The sequence below is a fragment of the Aulonocara stuartgranti genome, assembly GCF_965226115.1.
Source record: "Aulonocara stuartgranti genome assembly, chromosome: 8".
Classification (NCBI taxonomy): domain Eukaryota; kingdom Metazoa; phylum Chordata; class Actinopteri; order Cichliformes; family Cichlidae; genus Aulonocara; species Aulonocara stuartgranti.
In genome coordinates, this window is record NC_138959.1 from 20,854,991 (window position 1) to 20,877,623 (window position 22,633).

Below are 22,633 nucleotides of genomic sequence, written 5' to 3' on the forward strand. Positions count from 1 at the left end.
TGATAGACTGTTGTAACGTGCAGTGGAACTACAACGTGCCACAGCACTGTGTCAGCACTTCCTGCAATTTATACGGCTAAACAGACCACCGTTTGCGTTTGTTTTCTTGGTAAGTGGACGTTTAGTGGTTTTGCCTGTGCCCTGACCTCAAGCATGTGTGCCATGAGGTTCCACGGTGCAGCCACCAGGGTGTGCTAGCTAACCGTCTGTGGAGATTTGAATGCCAGCTAAGTCCAAGAAAACTGGATCCTCAGTTCAGCTTTCCGACCCAGTGGCTGTGCACACAGAGCCTCGGCAACGCATGTGGGGAAAAAAAATGTAAGTGAATGTGGTATAATTAACTCTAAGTTTGTATTCGAAAGGCAGTCAAATACATAATCAAAGTAGTGACATGCCTCCACACAAAACAAATGACCATCTGAGACCAACACATGTATGTGCTACTGACAAAAATAACCGATTTACACCATATTAGAATATCTGTCTTCCACATTTTTTCAGTGAATTTGTCGTGAAGTGTAGCCAGAGGTCTCCAACACAAAAACATCCATTTGCCTCTGAGAGAAATCCACTGTTAAGTTAGCCACTCACTGTAAAAATGCTACAAAGACGTCCTGTATATTTCAGTGTACTGTGTGACAGACACACCCTTGTTTCTTGACCAGGAAATGCTCCAGTGACTGAAGCAGAATATGAGGGGCCATGTTTTGGGATGAGGGGATTCCCTATGAACAGCGGTAAAGCCCCATTAGTGTGGGGCCCATTGCACTCTAGGAAGAGATTGAGGTGCTGGATTTTCAGCAGACACAAAAACCACACAGCAGATCACACTGCTAATCTTTTATTAGAGATCATGCATAAGTCAAACAACACAAAGAGAAATGAGGCAACTGAGGAAAATTAGCAGTCGTACAGCGCAGCCTCCATTATCGGCATTGCTTTTCGTATATTCCAGTGACTAAGAAACACGTTGTTCTTCTGCAAAGCAGGTCTGAGATGACTCTCTGGCAACGTTATCAGTACGCTGGGGTTCAGTTACAAATCACTGACAGAGCTCACACTGAAAAAAAACCAAACAGGAGAATAACATGTATTCATTGAGCTCACATTTGGAGCTTTCTTAGTTTAAAAAAAAAAAAAAAAAAAAAAATTAACTGTGATTAAAATGTTTCAGCGTCACACAACAGACACATAACACTAAAACAAGGAGACATAAAGGAGGAAGAAAGGAAGCTTCCCTTTCAAAATGTGCAATGATGATGCTTTGTTCAAAGTGTCCAAACTAAGTTACTTTGTGTCAGTTTCCCCCCCACGTGCTGGTCAATACATAAAATCTATTCAATATGTATCCTTCATGAAACAAAATGAGACAAGTAGTGTAATTCTTTAACGGCTACAGACCAGTGATAAAACACCTCCATGTGTTTATCATCCTCCACTTCCAGCCGCCGAGGATATCCACATACCCAATAAACCCAATCATGACAAATTAAATACACAAGCCAGCAACAACGTATAAAACAAACCAAGAAAAAAAAAAAAAAAAAACTTAACTACATAAACAGAAGCCAGAAACACTAAAACATACACAATTTCCCATCTCATCCCTTAACACAGCTCATTTCCCGTTTAAAATTTTCACAATAAAGTGATTTAAAATACTGATCTTTAAGAAAAAAAACAAACAAAACAAAACAAAGGAAAAGAAGTAGTGCTGAATAAATTATTCATATGCTCATTAATTAAATTAGGCTAAGATTCAGCTGATTTACAGTACGAGTTGAAACGCGGCCATCAAAGTGCACACTTGTTACGATTGTGATTAATGTTGCATTTGTTATTGTCGAGAGCAAAAAGTCTAATTTGTAGCCTGACGTCTGCAGCGAGCTCATTTCTGAAAAAACAAATCACGCTTGAAAGGTCAGGCCTTTAAAGATGGCAGCGTTAAGAAATAAAAAGGAGAAATGCACAAAAATCATGTGCAAACTGCTTCTGTTTTTATTCTTTAGGACATCTGTGAATTTAGAAAAAAGAAAAAACCCTCGATTTTAAAAATTAATGAAACACAAGAACACAATTATTAGGACATTCTTCCGTCCACATCCCAAATGAGATCACAAACTTGGTCCTCTAAGCTCCAACTTATTAAAATTAAAACGCATACAGCACAATCTTCCCTCAAAACGCAGTTAAAACCTACAGCGAGTAAAAACTCCTGAACGACAGCAAACGTCTCTTCAGCTCCGAGCGTGCACCTTAAACAGCACTCATCAGAAAACCACTCCCATCCACAACTCCATGACACTACCATAAGAATCCATCAAAATTAAACTTTAGTTTACAAAACTATAGCAGCTTTCAGGCTAATGAATCTCAGCAAAATAATCTCAATAAATCTGTTGTGACCAGCAAATCACCGAAAAACTGCACGTACGTCTGTCACGGGGAATGAGAAGGCAAGGTAAGACTACACGTATCTGGGTACGGTGCGCCACGACGCCAATCCGCAAAAAACGACATCCCTTCTTAACCCTCGTCTCTTTTAGCTTTTGTAAATAATCACATGTGTACAATTTTTGTCCCTTCTCTTGAAAAAGCTCAGCCCAATGAGGTACATCCCTACTGTCAAAGCAAGGGCAACATATATCCTTTTTCAAAAAACAAACAAAAAACTACATTAAATTACCATCTCTTACATACTTGTGTAAGCTAAAATATACACACAACTAATAAACCCGACATTTGTCATTTACAGATATACAATTCAACTTAAGACAGACTTGCAAAGGGACCGATACAAACACCAAAACCAGAGCCTCGTAGGTATGATCAGTGCTTCTGCAATTAAGGGGGATAAGTCTGCAACAACATCCATAATGTTTCTGCAGCGGTTTCTTTAACAGTACAAACTTTGTCTTGAGTTGAGGGACTAGTTAGGAAACGAATTCCTACTTATGACAAGGATTCTTTTTTTGCCCCCTTTTTTTTTTTTTTTTATACAAATCTGCAGTCCACACCAGGCTGAAGGAGATGATTTACACCAAAGAGGGGTGGGGGGGGGACCTGCTGCCTCACCGTCTCTAACACTGCTCATCGAGTGGGATCCATCTCATTTTGGCGTATGAAAATAGGATTTTTTCTTTTCCCTTTGCGTGAGAAATTAACGGAGAGCCTTAACATAATTCTACTGATTTCATGTGCAATTTCCTGTAGTGTGGGTCGAGTAGCGCTGCGATCAATCGTTAGCAGAGGTGGGTGTGATTCAGTGTCAGGTCGGTCTCTCCTAAGGTGAAGCTGCATAGCTGGTCGGGTCTAAGGCTGGAGGGGAAATCGGAGGTCAAAGCTGGGAGGTCTACGCGGCAAACAAAGTGTCCTCAGGTCTTTCTGGCTTTTTGCGGCTAGGGGTTCCTTGCACTGCTCCTGGGTTACCACTCGGGGGCGACGGTAGGCTGGGGACCCTCTCAACAGCTTTGGCTCTCTCCTCAAGGAACTTGTCAAATTCTGGGGGCAGAGACAAATTTTTTTTTTTTTTTTATTAAATAAAATGTGTTCAAAATACAGCTGGGGGAGCTGGAAGTGTTAGAAGAGAAGAATCACAGTGTCGTACCTTCACTTGTGACGCCTTCCTCACCTTCATCTCCCTTCTGTTGAAAAAGAAAAACCCACCATGTCACGCTGTGACAAACATTACCCACTGCAAACCAAAAGCCAAATTATGACCCCTTGACCAATAATCTGATTCAAACCACATTAAGAAACAAACAAAACACAAAACCCCAAAACTGACTTACCCGTCAAATTTCACTCATAACAAGAGCCACTTACCCATCATTAGCACGGACCAAAGGTTGTGACGGTAATATTAGAAGTTCTAATACACTTTCATTGCTCCCCAACCAAAACACTCGGCACACAATCTGATAAATTTGTGCAACATAAGCACAAATTTGCACAAAATAAGCACTAAAGTCTTGGAATGCATTATTACTCATTCTGGGTCACAAACACTCGCCCAGATTAGATAAATAAATAATATCACTCTATAACAGCTCTGGCAGTTAAGATGTTTTGGCTAAAGCAGACCTATTCTGATGGATTGTCATATATAGCATAGCAAAAGTTTTTTAAATCATGAGGTTAACATACAAACAGGTCATCCTTGGAGCCAAATGCTCACGCTTCAGATTGCACTATAACAAATTCAGTTTTCCTCATATAGTCATCTGAGGCAAAGAAAAAGCTTTGAGCTCAGCACCCTCCAAACACCTGATGGGCCTGACAAACGTTTTCAACCGGCTAGACTCAAAGTTTGTGGTTTTGTTTCCTCATCGTTGCCCAAACTTTAAATAATATTTGAATTGGGCATATACAACGTAGCTTAAATCACTGTTCAGGCAGTTAAACAGTATTGTTAGTGTGGCTATTTTAGCTTTCAAAACAGTTTGAGCTTATATCTAAGCAGCCTTTTATGTCACTAATGGACCTTCAGTAAGGTGGAAAAGGCTCTGGGTTGACTGCAGTATGTTTATTACAGCATGACTTTTGCTTTAAAGATGAGAAACTGTTTTTATATCAGGTTTTTTTTTTTCTGAACTGCCACACTGCCAGGTGATGGGCTCTCAGGGACAATAGATGAACTAAGGAGATATCTGTAAGCCAGTCCAAGCTAAATAAGGATTTTGTGACTGTAACTAATGCAAAGCTACTTAAGTGTAGTAACAATGCTGAAGAAAAGAAAATGCATAATAGGTCCACTTTAGCTCAAAATAAACAAAATGTTGCATACATTATTTGCATTCAAGACCTCATGCCATTTTGCCACAGTCTCCCATAATTATATCAGTCGCCCCTCACACAACACTGTTAGTAAAATTTCAGTGAACTAAATTAAAATGTGATTGATCAGTCAGGAAAACACCATCGAGTAAATGTGTTAATTTCAGGCTTCAAAAGCCAGTATGAAATTTTTAAAAAGGGATACGACAGAGTGAAAAAAGTAAAGAAGCAAGCATAAATGAACCAAAAAAAAAAAAAAAAAATCATGATGGGCTCACCACGTCAGTACTCAGCCACTCCTCTATGTCATCCATGACAGAGGACTGGCCTCCGACAACCTATGGGGGCAGCATCGAGACCGCCACAGGTGGCCAGAACAAAAACAGAAATGAAATCCCGCCCCAAACACAACAGAAAATGACTTAAGTGAACGTCAGTGGTAACTCAAATGCAGCTTAATACAGTTGTGAGAAAAACAAATGAATAAACCAAAAATCAGTGTTTGTGATAAAGCTATGAGTGCGCAAGTCATACAAAAACAAATCTAAGTGCAGGTTAAGCTGGGAAGACAGAGCCATGCTGGTGAAAATGAATAAAGCAAGCCGCGGTGCAGAGACGTCATGGCCAAAAAAAACCCCATCATAAAATAAATAACAAAATAATAATAATAAAATCAAACTGGAAGCTCTATAGCATAGCTATTAATACAGCTAGCATAGCATTTCCTTCCTTTTTCTCAGAAGATGACAAAGCTGAAAACAACTTACAACTCTAGTTAGTACTGCATGAAAGACAAGATCCATCTCCCTACGCACCGCTTAAAAAATTATTGATTTTATCAAAGAAATTAAGAAGACGATGCACAGCTCCAGTGTTCAAACCCTCTCTGTTAAGCTGTAAGATGTAAATAAACAAAGAAACTGTATTTCTCAATTTATTTATTTTTTTTAATCAAGGGATTAGTCGCATCTAGCAGCAACAGTGCAAGGATGAAAAAGCATGTCAGGGTCAGAAAGCGCACAAACACAAATATTCAGTATCAAAATTCTCCGACAGACTATGACAACACCGACTTTGAATTAAGACCCAAATTGTCACTGAGACTCACCCCTCCAGCAGCTGTCTGTAGAACATCCAGAGTGGGAGGAAGGCCTTCAGCGGCCTGGGTGTTTTCTGATGCAGTACTGAGACAAAACACATACAAGCAAATGTTATTTGCCCACTTTTAACAGAAATAAAAAGGAAGTAGGTTAAATGCCAAACTAAATTTGCCACTCCTCATTGGATTCTTACACCTTCTGTGGCTCTGACATGGTTCCGGTTCTGGTTTGAGCAAACACATCAAAGTCATCCTGGGCAGGTGGAGGCTTACAGCTGGACAGGGAGCTCAGAGTACTGCTCACACTGTCTGCTCCCATGTCTGGAAGAGGCAAAACAAACAAACAAACCACCTTAACATCAAGCTAACAAACTGCACAGAAGAGAATCAGACTTTACAAAAATAAAAGTAAAGAGAAAAAGGTTGTTTCTACTGAGATTCATTTTAAGAACAGTTTGGATCCAAACAATCGAGAACTAAAGTTATCTGTTGATTTATTTTTGACAGTCTTACATCAAACTGTCTGTTCTGTGTGTGCATGTACCATTGCATCAGACCACACAGATCCCTTTGTGCTATGGGAGAAATTAAGCTTTAGCTTGTATACACAGTAAAAGCTGCAGAAGATATAAAAGGAGAAAGTTGCCCCTGTTTTGAGGCAGATAGGAGAGCAGAGTGTGTGGACTCAGCAGTGATGCCTTCAGTGACACCCACATGACTGAGTGGTGGCGCTGACAGCAGCAGGTACAGGAAAACAACTGACGGTGAACAAGAGTTATATGGTACATTAGTGATAACTCGAATTTTGTGAGTTACTGAATTTCACTGTTAATGGCTCCATATTATAGTGGTTTACACAATGGGCTTTTCCTTGAATTACACTGTTAACATTGTGGTGAGCTGCAAGTCTTTCCAGAGAGAGATTACTGAGACAGCTTGAAGTTCTCTGCACACCTACCTGAAGGAACCCTGGGTATGGTACCCACTGCACCCACAGTGTCACAACATGAGAAAAATAACTATATGGTAAATGGCCTGTATTTGTATAGCGCTTTACTTAGTCCCTAAGGACCCCAAAGCGCTTTACACTACATTCAGTCATTCACACAAAGCTACATTGTAGCCACAGCTGCCCTGGGGCGCACTGACAGAGGCGAGGCTGCCGGGCCCTCTGACCACCACCAGTAGGCAACGGGTTAAGTGTCTTGCCCAAGGACACAACGACCGAGACTGTCCGAGCCGGGGCTCGAACCGGCAACCTTCCGATTACAAGACGAACTGCCAGCTCTTGAGCCACGATCGCCCTTAGACTGATGCCTTTACCTGTTCTTTGTTCGGAGGCTGGCCTGTATTTTGTTGTGTAAATTATTACAAGAGAACCGGGAGTTTGTTAATCAACAGCACTTATCTGAAGAACAACATTAACTCTAACAGATCCAGACACCCCCCCCCATACTTCAAGCTTTAGATGCTGAACCACCTACCTACCAATCGCTAACTTGGAAATTAAGTTTCTGAGTTTTGCTCCAATCCAAGCCCATATGTCTACCTGACATGAATTTAGCAATATGTTCTGAACAGATTTGTATTTGAATATACAGTGTAATGCTGTAGCTAAAAATGTAACTGTTTCGAGGGATTTAGTGCATACCGAGACCAGCCAATCGGGAGGCCAGAGTAGCTGGGGAGGAGGGCCTTCCTGCAGGGGCTGTGACAGTGGGAGGCAAGCTGGTTGGGGCTGCATTTGGCATATTGCTCACCACAGCAGGGGAGCCTGGGCCGAGATCTATCAGGTTGTCTTCTGTAGCCTCACTGAGGACCTGGATGAAGGAGAAATGATGAAACAGTTTCAGGTAAAAATCAAAGGATTTATGATTTTTCGTATATGAGGAGCAAAATAATTTTTTGGGGGGGGAGGCTATTAAAGGCAGGGTTATTCAGTACTTAGCTTTTTAGTTTAACAGAACAAATGTGGAGAAAAAAAAAACGAAAGTGTTTAGCTTCAGGAGAGCATGAAAAATGTCTGTGACTCGGGGCAGCAGCAAATCAACTCAATTTCTGCAAAACAGTTTCTTAAGGGGGTAAAACAATACAGTTTTATTCTAGAGAAATAGTTATGCTTCAATTCCACTTCATATAGGACAAATGCCAATCAGGCCATTTATCATGAACGTAGAGTGATGAAAACAACCCCCTTAAGAAGGCAGAAATACAGCGGGCAGGGAGGAGGGTAGACTGAATCTTTGGGCTCTGTGAAACTTTCTCTGTTAAGACCAATTTGCAGATCTCAAACCCTGACGGTCTGAGATGACGGAAAGCCAACATGACAGTGATTCTAGGGCATACATTCATTTAGGTGCCATCTTAAGCTCATGTCGCTGTCAGCCTGCCTCCAGGTTTCACATATCATTGGCTGCAGACTGAAAACATACCATATGGTTAAAAAGGTACCGCTGAATGCTGGCCCCATGTTCTTTAGTCATGTATTGAATGTCACAGTTGGGTGACTGATCATTTAAAGGGGGGGGGTGACAATATTTTCATACTTGCCTGTTTCAGCTAGCCAAAGTAACAGAAGAACAGAAAAGAACAGAAAAGGAAGACACAGTGAATACCATTAACATGCCCGTGTATGGACAGACTGTAAAGGCATGATAGCTGTGGGAGATATATCATGCCTAAACGATCTGAAACCCACTAAGGTGGTGATACTTCTCCAACAGAAGATTCCCTTTTTTTAAGCACAAAATATTACGTTATCAGATCTGTCAGTTAGTTACTGTAGTAGGATTTGCATGGAAGTTAGAGGGTGTAATAAAGGTTTGGGATAAATCAGGATCCAGGAAATTCAAAAGGACTTTTTAACAACTTGATATTTCAAGTCACATCATGTGAAATTCTCCAGAAAACATAAACAAATCCAAATTCAATTATTTCTTCTATGCAGGAAATTTCCAGCTTTGGCAGCGGTTTACAGCCTCACACTGCTCTCATTTTGAATCCCATTGATTATAATTAATGAAAAATAAACTATTATTCTGTTTCACAATAGTGTTCTAACTCACTGTGCCCCAAAAATGCACCTTTACAACTGTTTGTGTCCCTCCTTAAAAGCCTAAACTCGCTCTATGTTTAATTCAGTTCATTTATAACGTCTATTAATTCACTTTGATATATTTTTAATGTTTTAACTGAACAAATCGATGATGTTTCTAAACGTAATGTGCAATCGTGTCAATACTTGCCCAACCCTACATTCTACTATAAGCAGGTCCAGTCATGTGATCGATGGCATATTAAGTTAAGGAAGCAGCAGAAAATAAATTTGCTATTTAAACAGGTTTTTTTTTTTTTTGGTTTTTTTTTTACTGATAGGTTTGAAACACAGCAAGGCAGTAATTTATAGACACATGCAAGCTTTAAATAAACAACACACTGCTGTTAGAAATTGTTCTGGAACATACTGCTTTGCGTCTTGCAAAGCAATGACTGGGCTGCTTGTTTTATTGTAATGTGCAATGAATAAAATACAAGCAGCCCAGCTCCAGCGCAACAGCAATTAAATTTGCATTCTCTGCTGTATAATCATGGTCTTTGTTTCACTTACTCCGCAGAACTTAAATACAGCAGGTCTGCTTGAACTATAGTGTAGAAATGCAATCTGACACTCGAATGAGAACAGAAAATCTAAACTAAATATAAACGTCTTCAAAGATGTCTCTATATTTTATTGTGAAACCAACTGCATGGGTCTTTGTTGGGTTTCCATTTAATTAGGCATGTACATCTGGTAAACAGCTGACAGGTTTTGACATATAAAGACGGCACAGGAAAGCCTGACTGATAATGTTAACATGCACATCCACACTGCAGACACTGAAAGGTGTGGATGTCCAAAATAAACAGTGCAAATTAGCTCAAAACATTCGGAGAGGAACTCCAGGAATTTTAAGTGTGATGCAATCACACTATGAGCTGACTCACCCCATTGTTTACACCCTGAGCTGAGGACCTTCCAGACCTGAACCTCTCATACCTAAAAGCAACAAAGAGATAGCATGAAAGGAAGGAACAAAACACCTGTAGTTTACCAAACTCAATTTGTGCTGAGAGGGCAAAAACAAGTTTGGCTACGTGCACGTTCTTGCACCCAAAGACAAGTTTACACCTGCATTTGCGCAACATGTTTGCCTGCGTTTTCTAACCTTTCATAGCGGAGGAAAATGTTGTTGAGGTCGTCATTGACATGCAGCAGCTCCTCCGTTACTGCCTCATTAGAAACACAGGAGATGAGCTCCACTATTCTCTGCTGCATAGCTCTACAAGTCCTGTTGAGCTCCTACACAAAACAAATGTACACAATACAAATGCTTACAAAAACACACGTATGCAAACGGATCCCAGTCTGCTTTTGAGTCACATTTGTACATGCCGGCCTAAAAAAAAAAAATTAAATAAATAAAGTTTTTACATTTGTTAATTTACAGATACTCACATAACACACAAATAGAAATGTAAGTGGTGTCTTGCCTGTAGCAACTCATAGTCTGAAGCATCCTCCTGTCCTGGCACCATTTCTGTCAGCATCTCTGACATCACTTTAGTGTTTCCACGAACAATGTCCAACTCACTGCGTAGCCGGGAAATCTACATGATAATAGTGCAAGTTAGCCTAAATGCTAGCACTTGGAAACTGGGTGATTTAAAAAAAACAAAACAAAAAACTAAAAAAGTAAAGCATAAATTACCTTAAGTAAAAGTCAATTTTATATTATTTCCATACATTTTAATTTAAAACACAAGTATTACTGTGGTAGCGAGGAAAACCACCAGAGAATGATAATTGCGAAAGTATAAAGGTGTGTCCCCTTCAAGATCATCTCTTTGTGCACATTTGGACTGCTTTCTGCACTCTGCTTCCACTGTTCACTCTTGGGCTTTGAAAGCAAACACCAACCTCTGTTTCAAGAGTGAGTGGTTTTCATTTGAAGGGCAGCACACGTGCTTGTTTTTCTGACATTCATTAGATTGTAAACTGGGAATTCCTTGCATAGTAACCTTCAGCTGAAACAGGCTGAACAGCAATGATGGTGAACGTGCTTTCAAGTTGGGTGGGGGGACCTTTGGATACACACATACTCATGACTCATCACTCACCAGATATACCTCCATGTGATTGACAATCAAGTTTAAGGATGACCACTGCGACACAGCAGAGGCTTAAAGTCAAAGGGACACAAAAGGACTTCTAGGAAGTACTCTATATTTATCACCTGCACTGAAACCAGTCCAGAGGTGCATAAGAAGATGACCTTGAAAACTGGAGGTGAGGCAATTCAAAATTACAGAAAGATCGTTAGTTGGGCAGATTCTTGGAATCTTCATGGTGTACACTTGAGAGCGGATATTAAAAGGAAAACCGTAGAATATCGTTGTTTTGTAGGACGGTTGTAGAAAATGTGGTCATAGGATTACCACTGTACCTGTTCAGGTGTGGGATTAATGGCTCCGGAGGCATGAATGTTGGGGACTTGAGGGGTGGTGTAGACTGGTGGCACAGAGTGTTGTGTGGGCTGAGTAGTGCTGCTGTGCTTGTGTAAGGTAGAGTCACCCTCCGGAGCAGTGGCTGACTAGAAACAACAGAGAAGGTGATAACAAACATATCATTAGGCAACATGTTACCTGGGAACGTAACCACACCAAATAGTTCTGGCAAAGAAACTTTAGCAAACTAGGCTGCCAAGCATGAGCTCTCCTACACGCTGAGGTGTATGTATAGGTGACAGCGTCTCCAGCTCTGATGTTGGGAACTCGATGCCTTTTCTCTTTAGCTCCTCGTAGATTTGAACCACACCCGTGAGGTCAGGACTGCTCCTGAATGCATCGGCCCACGCCTGGATAAAGATAACAGAGAGTAAAAAGAGTTAAAAGAAAAGAGAAATGAGCGTGACCGACTGAAAAAAAAGAAATTTAAACAATGGATAAAAGGGAAGGCTGAAAAGGCAAACAAAGCAAATGATGTGCAGACAGTAAAAGGAGTCTGTTCTCTGATGATATTTGTTTGTCTTCCCTGAATACATTCGGCGAACAAACTACAAAGCGTTTGGCTTCGCTCTTACCAGAGGGTAAATTGGGCTCGAGCCATTACAACAGCTTAAATACAAGACAACACAACAGCCCGAAAGAAATGCAGGTTACCAAAATGATCATAGAGCTTTTGACTTTAAACTTGTAAAAGCTATGAAATGTCCACACTTGTCAACTTTTATCAACTCCAAAGTGCACACATTCATCCCTGAGAGATGAAACAGGTGGTTAGTGAGATGCACCAGCATAACCACAGTCTGCTGCCCAGCTGGGTTTTACCTCTCTTACTAATGAAAATGTCAACAACACTCCAGCTGCTGCATGAAGGGAGTGTTACGCTATAAATGTTTCCCATGCATTTTTCCCAGTTGACCTTCAAGTCATAAACTGGTTTCTCTGACTACTAAATAAACAAAAAAAAAAAAAAAAAAAAAAAAAAAAAAGGAAATCATCAAGCTTCTCTCTCACAACTACTGTATGCTCGTGCTCCTCCTCCATGCTGTAAGCTGTGGTCATACAGCATCCCTGATAGAAATAACAGCAACACACACAAACCTTGCTGGGTTATCTGAGCTCTGACAGGTAACTAGAGCTGCTACTGGCTGAAGCCCTGGAGACAGTGTGCCTTACCTGAGACTGTGCCTGGGGATGAAAGACCACCTGGGCAGCCACCACAGTCGCAACAAAATCCACAAACCGACTGAGTCACAAATGATTAGGTCTCTCACAGTGACGTACATCGTTGCAGAAGCAAATATATTAAGGATGCGTGGTTTGTGAAATTTTGGGCCCTTATGATACAGATGTTTTAAATAATAATTTGATGCTCATTTAGTTTTCTTTAAGGGTTTCTACCACATAGTGTCTACATATATAACACAGCTGAGGTGAATCTCAATATTTGTTGGGAATTTACTAGGTCATCTTATTAAAATGCAATATTTAAACAAGGTTAAACATAATTTGGTCCTCCCCCATATATACACATGCTACTTTCCCTTTGTGCAGAGCTCCACATACACTGTGCACTCTCTCTGGAAGTTATATATTGTCATAAAAACAGGGGGAAAAAACAAATACACGAGAATGCAAACTTTGTGCATTCAGTTCTGCCGTTCTTACCTGAATCAGGGCGAGTACTTTATCTTGAACAATGGTAGGTGGGTTGTTCTTGGGAGAGATAATTTTAACAAGCACGCCATCAACGAAGTCTCTGCTAGTCACTAAAGCGTGGAAACGATGGCCACAGTTCTTCACACACGTCTCCAGAACCTGACAGATGCACAGACGCCATCATTGAAATAGCTCCTCTTACAGAGAGGTTCAGAAGTTTTGGAGCCAAGATACAAAATGGACATAATGTGTTGGACTAAAAACTGCAAATGCAAATTATGTTATGCAATCAACTTAGTACTGATAAATGCAATCATAATACTTTTATTTATGTTACCGATAAATGCCAAAACAAAGCACCTTTGACCAATTCATCTGACTGTTATATAAGGAAAACTGATATTAACGTTATATGCTAATATATTATATAAAAAGCATACATTAGCTGCTCTCCTCCTGCTCATGTGAACTTACTGTTAAAGCCAGCATTACTTCCCTATAGTTCCGATTGCCATTTAGCCTTTTCTTCATTGCTCTAATGGCATCCTTTGGCCTGCATACACACATACAGACACAAGTCAAAACCCACATTAAACACACAAAAATACCACATTATAGCATGCCTGCCTGGTGTGCTTTTAAATGGACTACGAAAACATGTCCCACAGGGAAGGACACATGATTTCTAATAAGCTGATAAATTAAAGCTTTAGCTGCCATTTTCAGTGGCACTGACAAGATGTCAGATACTGTGACAAACATTAGAAAGTTGAATATCAGAAGCATGAGCCAATAATTCTTAGAGCAGAACAGCTACAGCATCAAAGAAGTAAATTATTAACTTTGTCTCTACTTCCAACAGAGCAAACACGCCTTGCATAAGTGGATGTGTTACACCCATTGCATTCCTCATAGACAAAAGACAAACAGACTTCTTATTACAGTACACTTCTGTAGGTTAGAGCCACCTAATCTTAAGTGCAATCCACTGATCAAACGTGGACTTCACACACCAGTTGCACACGTTGTGTACAAGGTTAATGAAGCACAGAGATAAGAAGTGAGGCCTCGCATAAATCTTCCTCATGCAGCCAGGGCTAGACTGGCTCACTTATGATTCGATAGTAGAGAAAAGGGGAAAAGATGAAGTACTTGATCGTGTTTGCAGCACTCCACAATGTAAAAATCACAGGCCGGTAAAACGGTAAAACCAAACCAGTGCACAGTTTAAACAGAATTTAATCAACACCTATGTGGTTATTCATTGATTTTCACAAGGTACTCACCCATCCTCTGTTTCATTGATGATGTCACATATTTCCATGTTGAGAGTCCAGTCTTCACTTTGTAGGGATCCATCAGTGGCTCTCTCTAAAACACACACACACACACACACACACACACACACACACACACACACACACACACGTACTTACATAAGGAAATCATCTTAATAACGTCTTAAAAACTGCGCCCCGAATATATGACGATGGCTGTTGGCTAGCTGTTAGCTAACTTAGCTGCTTGTCATTATTACAGATGCACACGTAAACGGCTTGTGCGACACAGGTAATGGCGTAATGGCACAAAGCACACATTAAATTTGTTAACGAGAGAGCTTACACAGTGACAGCAAATGTTGTAATAGTTAGCTAGGCGGCTAACGGTGGCTTTCCAGCTGTAGAGAACTCATTCAGGGACATTAGCATGCTAAAGGTAGCAAACCCGTAAATGACTATTACATAAAATAGACACCTCTCTAAGATATACACATACATCTCTCCACAATGTCCTCCCCTAAATAATTATTTGCGTACCAATGCAATGTCCCACTGGCGTAGTGTAAGGATTTCCCAAAATGAACTCCATCTTGCTCGACAACAAACAAGTCAGTCCATGGGTTGATAACGATGATACTTGAGGAAACGTCCAGCAAGTCCCGCCTACGCATCAACGTAATTGGGTGAAAAAATCCTATGCTCCAGTGTGATTGGACAGCAAGAACAACCATTATGAGAGTTGGGCGATTGTAAATAAAGGGAACCTTTAATTCCCTTTATAAACCAAACTGATATCTTATGGAAGTAGCATTAGCTCTTCTGTTGGTTAATGCGAACTTTGAATAGTTATTTTACGTTTTTACCCATTCCTGGTATTTTTAAAAAAAATATATCTATATATTTATTTTAATTTATTATGATGATGCTTATTAGTTAACTATAGAAAATATTTGTCTTTAGTTATCTTTATCACTATAAAAGTGTTATATAAAGTGCATTATCAGATAAATATGACATAAGGGAAAATGTTTTGTGAAAAAAAGAATATGAATCATATCCACAAGCATGATGTCATTCCTTGATTTATATCAACTGTAATAACAACAATTCCTGTGAAGACTGCTCTTTGCAGAGAAGCTTTACTAATAAAGGCGTTCTCTCTACATTTTCAATTTTACACTTCACCAGCAAAGAAAAACACCGTGACATACAGAACATAGTTAATTCATTAGCAAAAAATAATTAGAATTCAGAATTTAATGAAGTTTATATTTTTCACATGTAATTGCCAGAGCCAGACAGCACACAGTGCAGTCAGTACAGACTGAATAGTGTGCAGTTAAGATGAGCATATCTGCTTTCCAGTAATGACATTGTGGCTCAAAGAAAGCAAAAAAAACAAAACAAAATCAAATGCAGAATTATTGCTCCACTGCCACAGAGACAACAAAAACCTTCACTAGTCTTCTGAGGCAATGTGTCGCTGTCCAAAATGTCACGGGTGATTGAGAACCCACTGGAAACTCTGTGAAGGGTGTCACACTTGGCAGCTGCTACATGTAAACACTGCAAAAAGGAGAGCCAGCATGTTTTACTGGAGTGAGATGACTGCATAACAGATCACAACAGAGCAGCTGTCACTGCTAAACAGAACAGACAGAATATGCAGCCTTTTTGTGAATGCAGAGACATTTATACAACATAGGTGCTGGGGATGTTCTCAGTAGTTGATCCTAATCCTTTTCAGTCCTGCAGAAGTTTATGTTTGACAGTCGAACTCTCGGATGTGAGGTGAACAAAAAGGGCACCAGCAGCAGTCCGTGCCCTCAGCTCATACATGTCGTAGTCATGGGCCCACTCCACGTTTCCCCAGCGTCGAATCTGTGAAGGGGGGGGGGGGGGGGGAGAGAAAAAGAAAGAAAGAAATACGTTAATAGGATTAAATAGAGAATATGTTAAGAGTGTTGGCCAGAAGAGCATCATAAATCAAGACATTTGCAAAAAAACAAGCAAAACTTTCACGTTTTATACATTATATACTGCCAGGGTAGGTGTCATGTAAGAGCGTCAGTAAAGCTAAAACAACAAATCTTAGAAGCTTCTCGTAATGACAAATCCGGGACAAAACCAGTTTTGTCCAACTCCTCAGTTAAGCCAATACATAAACTGACTGAAAAAGGCAAAAATCCTCATGCAAGTAATATAAAAAAAAAAGCATATGACTCAGCAATTCCCTACCTGGTATTCCTCCTCCAGTCTGGAGAGCAACACCGCCTGCTCCACGCTCAGGTGCCTGTCAATCATGCCCAGTGACAATACAATAGACTTGAGCTGGGTGATCACATATTCAAGTCCTGCACAGGAACAACAACACGCATGTAAAATTTAGTCAAATCACATATCAACCAAACCATGTGATTTAAACATCACACCATCTCCACTTCAAACAGCATTTCCCTTCCTCATCATCAGCTGTGCCATTACAGTTACCAAACAAGCAAAACATGTTAGATACAGGCAAATCCCATCTAAAACAAGGTCAAAAGAGTGAAAAAACAAAACAAAACAAAAAAAGCATATAGGTCTGTGTTACCTGTCAGAGACCAGAAGTTGTGAGACTTGAGATGTTGCCGTAAGGTGTCTTTGGTTGCCTCTGGAATCTCAGGGCCCAAAATACTGGCTGAGGAGCCAATAGTGACGTTATATCTGCAGCGAAGTTGTGGGGAAAATAAAAATTAGTAAAGCACTTTCAAAACGAGAACGTCGATGATGTAGGAGCTCATCAAGCTCACGCGCCATCGCATGTCATAGGTCAGTGTAATGTGTGAGAAAGTGATGCTGTTTCTGTATCACTGGTTGGTTTTATTGCACAAACTAATGAGATTTTAAAAGTCATATCCAGGGAAAATTTGTCTCATTCTGCACCAAATGTGTGTGTTTGAGCTCAAGAGTACCATGACTACATGGTCAGTAGTAACTATGGCCACAAAAAAACATGATTAAATATCAGCATGTCATAGATTTAATCATAATGCTGACTTTATGGTGTTATAAAGGTTCCAGCCACACCTTCGAGTGGAGTCAGCCAACAGGACCAACTCCCTCCCTGATCATGACCAACAAGATCATGATCAGCACCACCTAAAAAGATACAAGTGGTGCACAACTAAGCAATATTTCAAGCTATTACATCACGTGGTGTTTCATGTAGTCCTTTCTTTAATATTAAGTTAACAGCTTCGCTAAATGGTTCGAACTGGATATTGTTCAGCACATCAGGAGTGAGATTTTAGCGAAACTGTAAGCACTGTGCATGAAGGTTACACTGGAGAAATCCCAAATTGAGCATCTGAAATTTGCCAAATGGCATCCTATTAGTTCTTGTTTTCAATCATCAGGCTTGTTTTTTATAATTTATCATTTTAAAACATAACTGCAATGATTTTGTGGCCTGAGCATGCTCAGAAGACTACATTTTTGAAAAAAGAAGAAGAAGAAGAAATAGAAGAAGAAGAAGGGCATTTGCAGATGACAAAACTCATTTTATGAACATTACAAGCAATTAAATGCTAACAAGCACTCTGGGAGGAATAGTGATTCTTGTGAACTGTGAGCAGATGACTGTACAGACGAACAGATGGAGACGTCATCATAGCATAAGCTCATCAGCACTTTGGTGAAAAAGCTAAAAAGTTGGAAAGAATGTAAAATATGAATCACTTCTCCTTAGATTTAACTGAAATATACAACAAATACAAAGTATCAAGTGTTGAACATGAGTAAAAAAATATTGTTCTTTAAAAAATAAAAAAAAATAAAAACAGCACTCATTTTCAAATTTCTACTTTTAACATGTTGTAATTTTTCTAGTGGTTAACACATTTGCCTTACATGCCGCTTCAAGACCAGAAGGAGACCCTTAACATACTCCTAGTGTCACTCCCAACACCAGACAAATGGGAGTATTGTGTCATCACAGCATCCATTTAAGATCTGTGTCAAATTAACATCTGGTGTGGTGCGCCATTGGGAGATAAGAGAGCAGACGAACATGCCAACCTACCTCAGGATTTCTTCTCAGTTATATAGCATATTTAAAAGATTTACAGTATCTAAAGATATCACATTCTCACGCATAACTTTCTGCTTAGAAGAGAAGGAATACCCGCATATATGGCACAAGGCTAAAGAACAACATGAAATGGCTTAAAGTTCCCAGAAATCACAGCACTAAACACTCTGTAATCTGACCAAATGGATAATAGAAGCTCATTCAGCTTGTTATGAATGAAACACAGAAATCCCTAACAGCCTGGCTCCGTAGCAAGATTGTAAACTGGTTAAACTGGCCAGGCTACAGTCCAGACCTGTCAAGAAACATGAAACAAATATGGCCATTGTTCAGGTTGGTATTCAAATAAATAAATAATTACTAGAAATTGCTGTTGACTTTTTTGCATTACTTTACTTATTTACTCCCCACAGCAAGTAATTCATTTATCTATGCAGGTGATACATAGGGATGGGAACCGGTATAATGGCACCGGTTCTGACATAAACGGTAGTAACCAGACCGAAAAGCAGCGCACATTTCGGTGCTTTATTTCGGTGCTTTTTTCCCCTGAGATGTCATACACTTTAGATTCTAGCCAATCATTTTACCTTTGCAAGCGTAGTAGGCGGGCCCAGGTACGTACGTTCTTTTAGAGCAGAGCTACAGATTAAAAATGACCAAGGCGAAGCGGTCAAAAGTCTGGCTGTACTTCACAGCAAAAGATGCAAACTCAGCAGCCTGCAACAAGTGCTTTAAGGTGATACAGTGATACTGTGCAAAGGAGGCAACACCTCGAATTTGATGAAACACCTGGCAACGTTAAAAGCCGAGAAATGTGCCGTATTTGATAGCTTGCTGCGAGACCTCACACCGAGCACATCTACTGCGGGTGTGGTGTCTGTTATCGGACCCGGAGTTAGCAACATCCCCCAAAAACCCGAAGAGGAGAGTCCTGGCCCCTAGCCCTGCCAGTGTAGCAGAAATGGTGATGGATGATGATGGCAGCAGCAGCCGTTCTTCTCTGCGTGAGTAGCTTAATGTTGTTTGTGTGTAATTTACGTTGAGTATGCTAACCACGTTATTACATTAATGCACGTAAGGTGAACTAGCAAATACCATTGTAGTTACATGCAGCTGTCTTCTTGTTTGATGGCAGATACTCCCTTCACCCTTTCCATTGATTAAGCACTGCTTCCAGCCAAGAGTGATGCCATATATGCCCTATAGCTGCAGAAAAGGCTAACATTGTTACCTTTTTACAAAAAAACCCAGCTGAACATGAGAGGTTTTTGGACCAATTTTGTGTTCCCCATTCTTTAAGCACCGGTTCGAGCACCGTTTAAACACCGGCACCGTTTCAAAAGTACCGGTTTGGTACTGGTATCGGATAAAACCTAAACGATACCCATCCCTAGTGATACAGGTCAAGTAGTTAAACTACAGACAAGAAGTAACTACTACATTACAAACTCTAATTTCCTCCTAAATTCAGACAAAACTGAAGTGGTTTTTTTTTTTGTTTTTTTACTTTGTCCTAGAAGCATTACATGTAACCAGATATTTACTTGAGATGGTTTTAACTTGGCCTTCGGTAACACTATGAAGAATCTTGGAGTCATTGTTGATCACAGCATGTGCTTCAGTGAGCACATTAAACAAAAATGTAGGAATGACTTCATTTATTTGTGCAATATTCCTAAAATTAGAAACATCCCAACAAATTTATTATTATTTATTATTGATACTGTACTCATTATTATCATAAGGTTGCCTTAAAAGTTCCTTGAAAAGTCATTCAGTTGCTGAATATCACAGCCAGAGTAGTGACATGACAGATGGCTGCTCCACCCTGAGCCTGGTTCTGCAGGAGGTTTTTTCCTGTTAAACTGAGTTTTTCCTTCCCACGGTCGCCAAGGGCTTGGTCAATGGGCATGATTATTGGGGTTTCTTTCTAATATTGCAAGGTCTTTATCTTACAACAGTGTCTTATGGTAACTGTTACAAATTGAGCTATATAAATACAACTGAACTGATGTGTATCAGATACGCTGCTCATTATAAGGCTTATGTTATTGCACAACATCATCTGTGTAACATTCTGTTAATAATATTACACAAAATCTTTATATGCCTGTATTTCTACAAAAATCACTATTAAAATAAGGAGAACATACACAAGATTTTCTTTAACTATTTTGAATTAAGTATTAAGTACAGCAATGTGAACACCACAGATGAGGCCTTTTACACCTAATTATTGTTATTAGGAAAAGAAAGGATACCCCGAAAAGAACACGAATATTTTACCTTCAAATCTGCAGCATGTACAACAAGAGCTAAAGCTGTTCTTACCTTTTTTCAATCCACTGCAGCACAGGGTCCCATTCATTCCTCTGCAGCTCGACTAAACCATGGGGCTCATCTACTCTGTAACTACACAAAACATAAATCCTACAACATTAAAGTCACAATAACTCCAATCAATTGGTGGCAACTAAGCAACATAAAAAACATCAACTCAGAAAATAACCAGCTAAGTTTGTCTACAGTGTGTCAATGTCTCTTTATAGGTGTTAAAACACTGATTTTTTATTAATAAAATGAACAAATGAATTTTTCATATTTGTCTTTCAACACAATGTTGGCTTTAATTGTGATTTAAGTGACGCTGTTTAAGGAAAATACCTGAATACCATCATAATTATGATCAGGAAAGCATACATATTTAAAGCTATAAAGAAACAACAATTAACTGTAGTGCAAATCAAACTGTTCTTAAAGTATCATAGCACTCTGCAAAGGGACATTTTTTTCCCAAGGTGAAAAAGGCGAATATAAGTGTTACTGGATATTAATACCATACAATAGTTCATTTCCTGTCTTATTTTGTATAAATTCAAATTTAAATAATTCTCAGATGCATACGTGGATCTCTGAATGCACATGGGCGTTCACAGGATATACGGACTATGTAGATGTATATACATGCATTCGCATATGAGTTTATGTTTGAAGTTTCAGAAAATTAAACAAACCTAAAATAAATAGAAATAAACAAGTGCCATACCAGATGGTGTCAGTCTCCAGAAACTTGAGAGCAGCGGTGATCATTTGTTCTTTGCTGCGTTGGGTGGGATTGTCGAGAGCCGTGTTGCACAGGGTAGTCTGAGGAAAGAGTTTCCCAAACTTAATATTACAGTGAAATTTTTGTATAAATATCATGGCAAAGTTATTTTAAAGGTACACGTCCTGCAAGTTGTTGGAAGATCTGGGTAACATTCCTTTTATAAATATGACCTATCAAATCATAAAACTCCTCTCAAATTTTCCTTTTCTCTGAACATTATTTTATGTAACGTAGGTGCCACCAGTACTTTGCTACAACTCCATGTCAAATGCTTTACCAAGTGCATAGTGTAGAACTTGAGTGTGTCCCTTTGAGCATCCCACTCAGTTGCAACAGCGATGGCCAAGGCTTCATTTGGCACCGTGAACAGCTTCCCTCCTGGAGTTTTCAGCTTCCTTTGGTCCAGGTTTATCTCATATAAACCACCTATATAGAGATATTTTTCAAAAGATATCCAGAATGACACAATCATAAAGATGGGGCAGGAAAACCTGCTACTACAATACTACACTTGACTGGATTACTAATGACAAAACTACAGATACCTTCACTTTGAGATATGCTGACATCTTGATAAAATCTCTTCCTTTCTGGTGAACAGAAAAACGCCACATCAGGGTGAAATGACACAAATCTTCTGTAGATGACGGGAGCTTTCATTCAATGTGGTTATTGCTCTTACCTGCTGTGGCTGCGGAGTATCTCGCAACACATTCGTAGTACTGATTTCTCGGGCACACTTTACTGAGAGAAAAAGCATTCCCAACCTGACTCTGAAGTCTAACTATACACCTAAGCATAGCGGAAAGTATGTGAAGATGTGATGCTTTTAAGTAAGGCTGACTGAGAAGAAAACACACCTGCGAGATGTCTGTGTCCGAAACGTCCTCATTTAACAAGAGTTAGCACTGCACGCATAGTTTCCTATTAGCATCAAGTCTTATTTTTAATCCATTTATCAGCTGCTCAATTCTTAAGCATCTCTTGTGTTCAAAAACACGCGTGTGACCTTCGGCGCTTGACAGCAGCGTAGAGGCTTCTAGTTTCTTTGGGAAATGTAGTTTAAAAAGCGCTTCTATACGTGCGCTACACATCCT

The 22,633-nt window shown here is 39.7% G+C and overlaps 2 protein-coding genes across 4 annotated transcripts; both read right to left on the reverse strand.

Annotated features, from left to right (window-relative positions):
* Positions 1-825: 825 nt before the first annotated feature.
* On the reverse strand, positions 826-15,019 carry tom1l2b (target of myb1 like 2 membrane trafficking protein b). Of its 2 annotated transcripts, XM_082543339.1 has the most exons (15): positions 14,893-15,019; positions 14,362-14,446; positions 13,550-13,628; positions 13,085-13,234; positions 11,635-11,769; positions 11,359-11,505; positions 10,406-10,522; positions 10,081-10,214; positions 9,860-9,911; positions 7,527-7,695; positions 6,070-6,196; positions 5,885-5,960; positions 5,055-5,114; positions 3,608-3,644; positions 826-3,501 (listed from the first exon to the last, which is right to left on the reverse strand). In XM_082543339.1, the coding sequence occupies exons 1-15, from the start codon at positions 14,942-14,944 to the stop codon at positions 3,353-3,355; spliced, it is 1,569 nt and encodes a 522-aa protein (XP_082399465.1). In that variant the 5' UTR covers positions 14,945-15,019; the 3' UTR covers positions 826-3,352. The 2 variants fall into 2 exon arrangements, with proteins under 2 accessions (XP_082399465.1, XP_082399466.1); XM_082543340.1 differs by lacking the exon at positions 5,055-5,114.
* A 402-nt stretch (positions 15,020-15,421) lies between these two features.
* atpaf2 (ATP synthase mitochondrial F1 complex assembly factor 2) lies at positions 15,422-22,592 on the reverse strand. 2 transcript variants are annotated; one of them, XM_082544831.1, is made up of 9 exons: positions 22,397-22,592; positions 22,219-22,280; positions 22,082-22,126; positions 21,814-21,962; positions 21,477-21,574; positions 20,762-20,842; positions 16,949-17,061; positions 16,594-16,709; positions 15,422-16,236 (listed from the first exon to the last, which is right to left on the reverse strand). In XM_082544831.1, exons 1-9 carry the CDS (start codon positions 22,426-22,428, stop codon positions 16,099-16,101), a joined length of 834 nt encoding a protein of 277 aa, XP_082400957.1. In that variant the 5' UTR covers positions 22,429-22,592; the 3' UTR covers positions 15,422-16,098. The 2 variants fall into 2 exon arrangements, with proteins under 2 accessions (XP_082400957.1, XP_082400956.1); XM_082544830.1 differs by having other exon boundaries at positions 22,219-22,591.
* Between the last annotated feature and the right edge of the window lie 41 nt (positions 22,593-22,633).

Excerpts from the sequence above, each read along its gene's own strand:
- tom1l2b (XM_082543339.1), bottom strand. The coding sequence starts at position 14,944 with ATGGAGTTCATTTTGGGAAATCCTTACACTACGCCAGTGGGACATTGC. Across the intron at positions 13,235-13,549 it reads AAGTAATGCTGGCTTTAACA|GTTCTGGAGACGTGTGTGAA; the intron begins GTAAGTTCACAT and ends TGCATCTGTCAG. Across the intron at positions 5,961-6,069 it reads ATGTCAGAGCCACAGAAGGT|TACTGCATCAGAAAACACCC; the intron begins GTAAGAATCCAA and ends GTTTTGTCTCAG.
- atpaf2 (XM_082544830.1), bottom strand. The coding sequence starts at position 22,336 with ATGCTTAGGTGTATAGTTAGACTTCAGAGTCAGGTTGGGAATGCTTTT. Across the intron at positions 17,062-20,761 it reads CTGCAGTGGATTGAAAAAAG|ATATAACGTCACTATTGGCT; the intron begins GTAAGAACAGCT and ends ACTTCGCTGCAG. Across the intron at positions 16,710-16,948 it reads CAACTTCTGGTCTCTGACAG|GACTTGAATATGTGATCACC; the intron begins GTAACACAGACC and ends GTTCCTGTGCAG.